Genomic DNA, 912 nt, shown 5'->3' on the forward strand with positions numbered 1-912 from the left:
TGGTGGTAGGGAAGGGAGCAGCGCAGGAGCGATTGGAAACTTGGCGAAGAATTCGTTGTAAGGGTGAACTATTTCCAGCTTCTCCGCCGGCCCCTCCACAGAGGCTACGTGAGTTTATCCTTTCCTGGTCTTTGAATTCTCCCGTGCAATTCTGTTTCCCGGAGCTCAGAAAAGGAGAGTTAGTCATCAGTTTCTTTGCATCGCGCTCCTATTAGTAGGCAAACTCAAGTTCTAAGAGTAAACAGCAACCGCCAAAGCAAACACCTGGGGCGGGTCCTGCAGCGCAGGCCTCGGCGGGCAGAAGCCTGCAGCTGGTTTGCTCCAGTGTCAGCGGAGAGCGGGTGGCGCGCCGGGAGCCGCAGGGCCCGCCCCGCCGGAGGAGGGATCGGCCCCCTCTCCTCCCTCCCTGCACTTGGCATCTGGGTTGGCCAGGTTGAGAGAAACATGTCATTAAGGTGTTGTCAAAGCGAGCCCTGTAGGTGTGGGCCGTCCCCGGCGTTTGTGATTTTAAAGTTTCAAAGGGGAGGACTTATTGGATATGGGATCAAGTTCGTGAAACCGTCTTGTGCGTCTAGAAAAATGCCACCCAGGAGGCGCCAAAGGAGCTAAAGAGTGACAATCACAGAGCACCAAAAATGACGAAAGTTCCTCAGGGGGCTGATTTGAGTTTCCTAAATGAAGAGGAAGCCAGGAAGATCCTTCGGGTGCTGGAGAGAAATGAGGAGCTGCAAAGGGCGGAGAAGGCCAGGATCAGGTACGCGGCCAACCCCTTCTCCCTTCCTGGGCGGGAGCCGGGGCTACCCCGGAGCGCGGCGGAGCGGAGCGGGGCGGGGAGGCGGAGCTGCGGCGCGGCGCCTGCACCGGCTCGAGCTGCGCGCGGAGCGAACCTGGGGACGCGGGGACGTCGCGCGG

General features: G+C 59.3%; 1 protein-coding gene across 1 annotated transcript in view; it reads left to right on the forward strand.

Moving 5' to 3' along the window:
* Positions 1-434: 434 nt before the first annotated feature.
* The window catches only part of Exph5 (exophilin 5), a 70,810-nt gene continuing 70,332 nt past the window's right edge, over positions 435-912 (forward strand). The window contains exon 1 of the mRNA XM_004626124.2: positions 435-754. Coding sequence (XP_004626181.1) covers positions 636-754 — 119 coding nt within the window. The 5' untranslated portion in view covers positions 435-635. The remainder of the gene's footprint in view (positions 755-912) is intronic.

This window comes from Octodon degus, unplaced genomic scaffold (assembly GCF_000260255.1).
Source record: "Octodon degus isolate 3935 unplaced genomic scaffold, OctDeg1.0 scaffold00012, whole genome shotgun sequence".
Classification (NCBI taxonomy): domain Eukaryota; kingdom Metazoa; phylum Chordata; class Mammalia; order Rodentia; family Octodontidae; genus Octodon; species Octodon degus.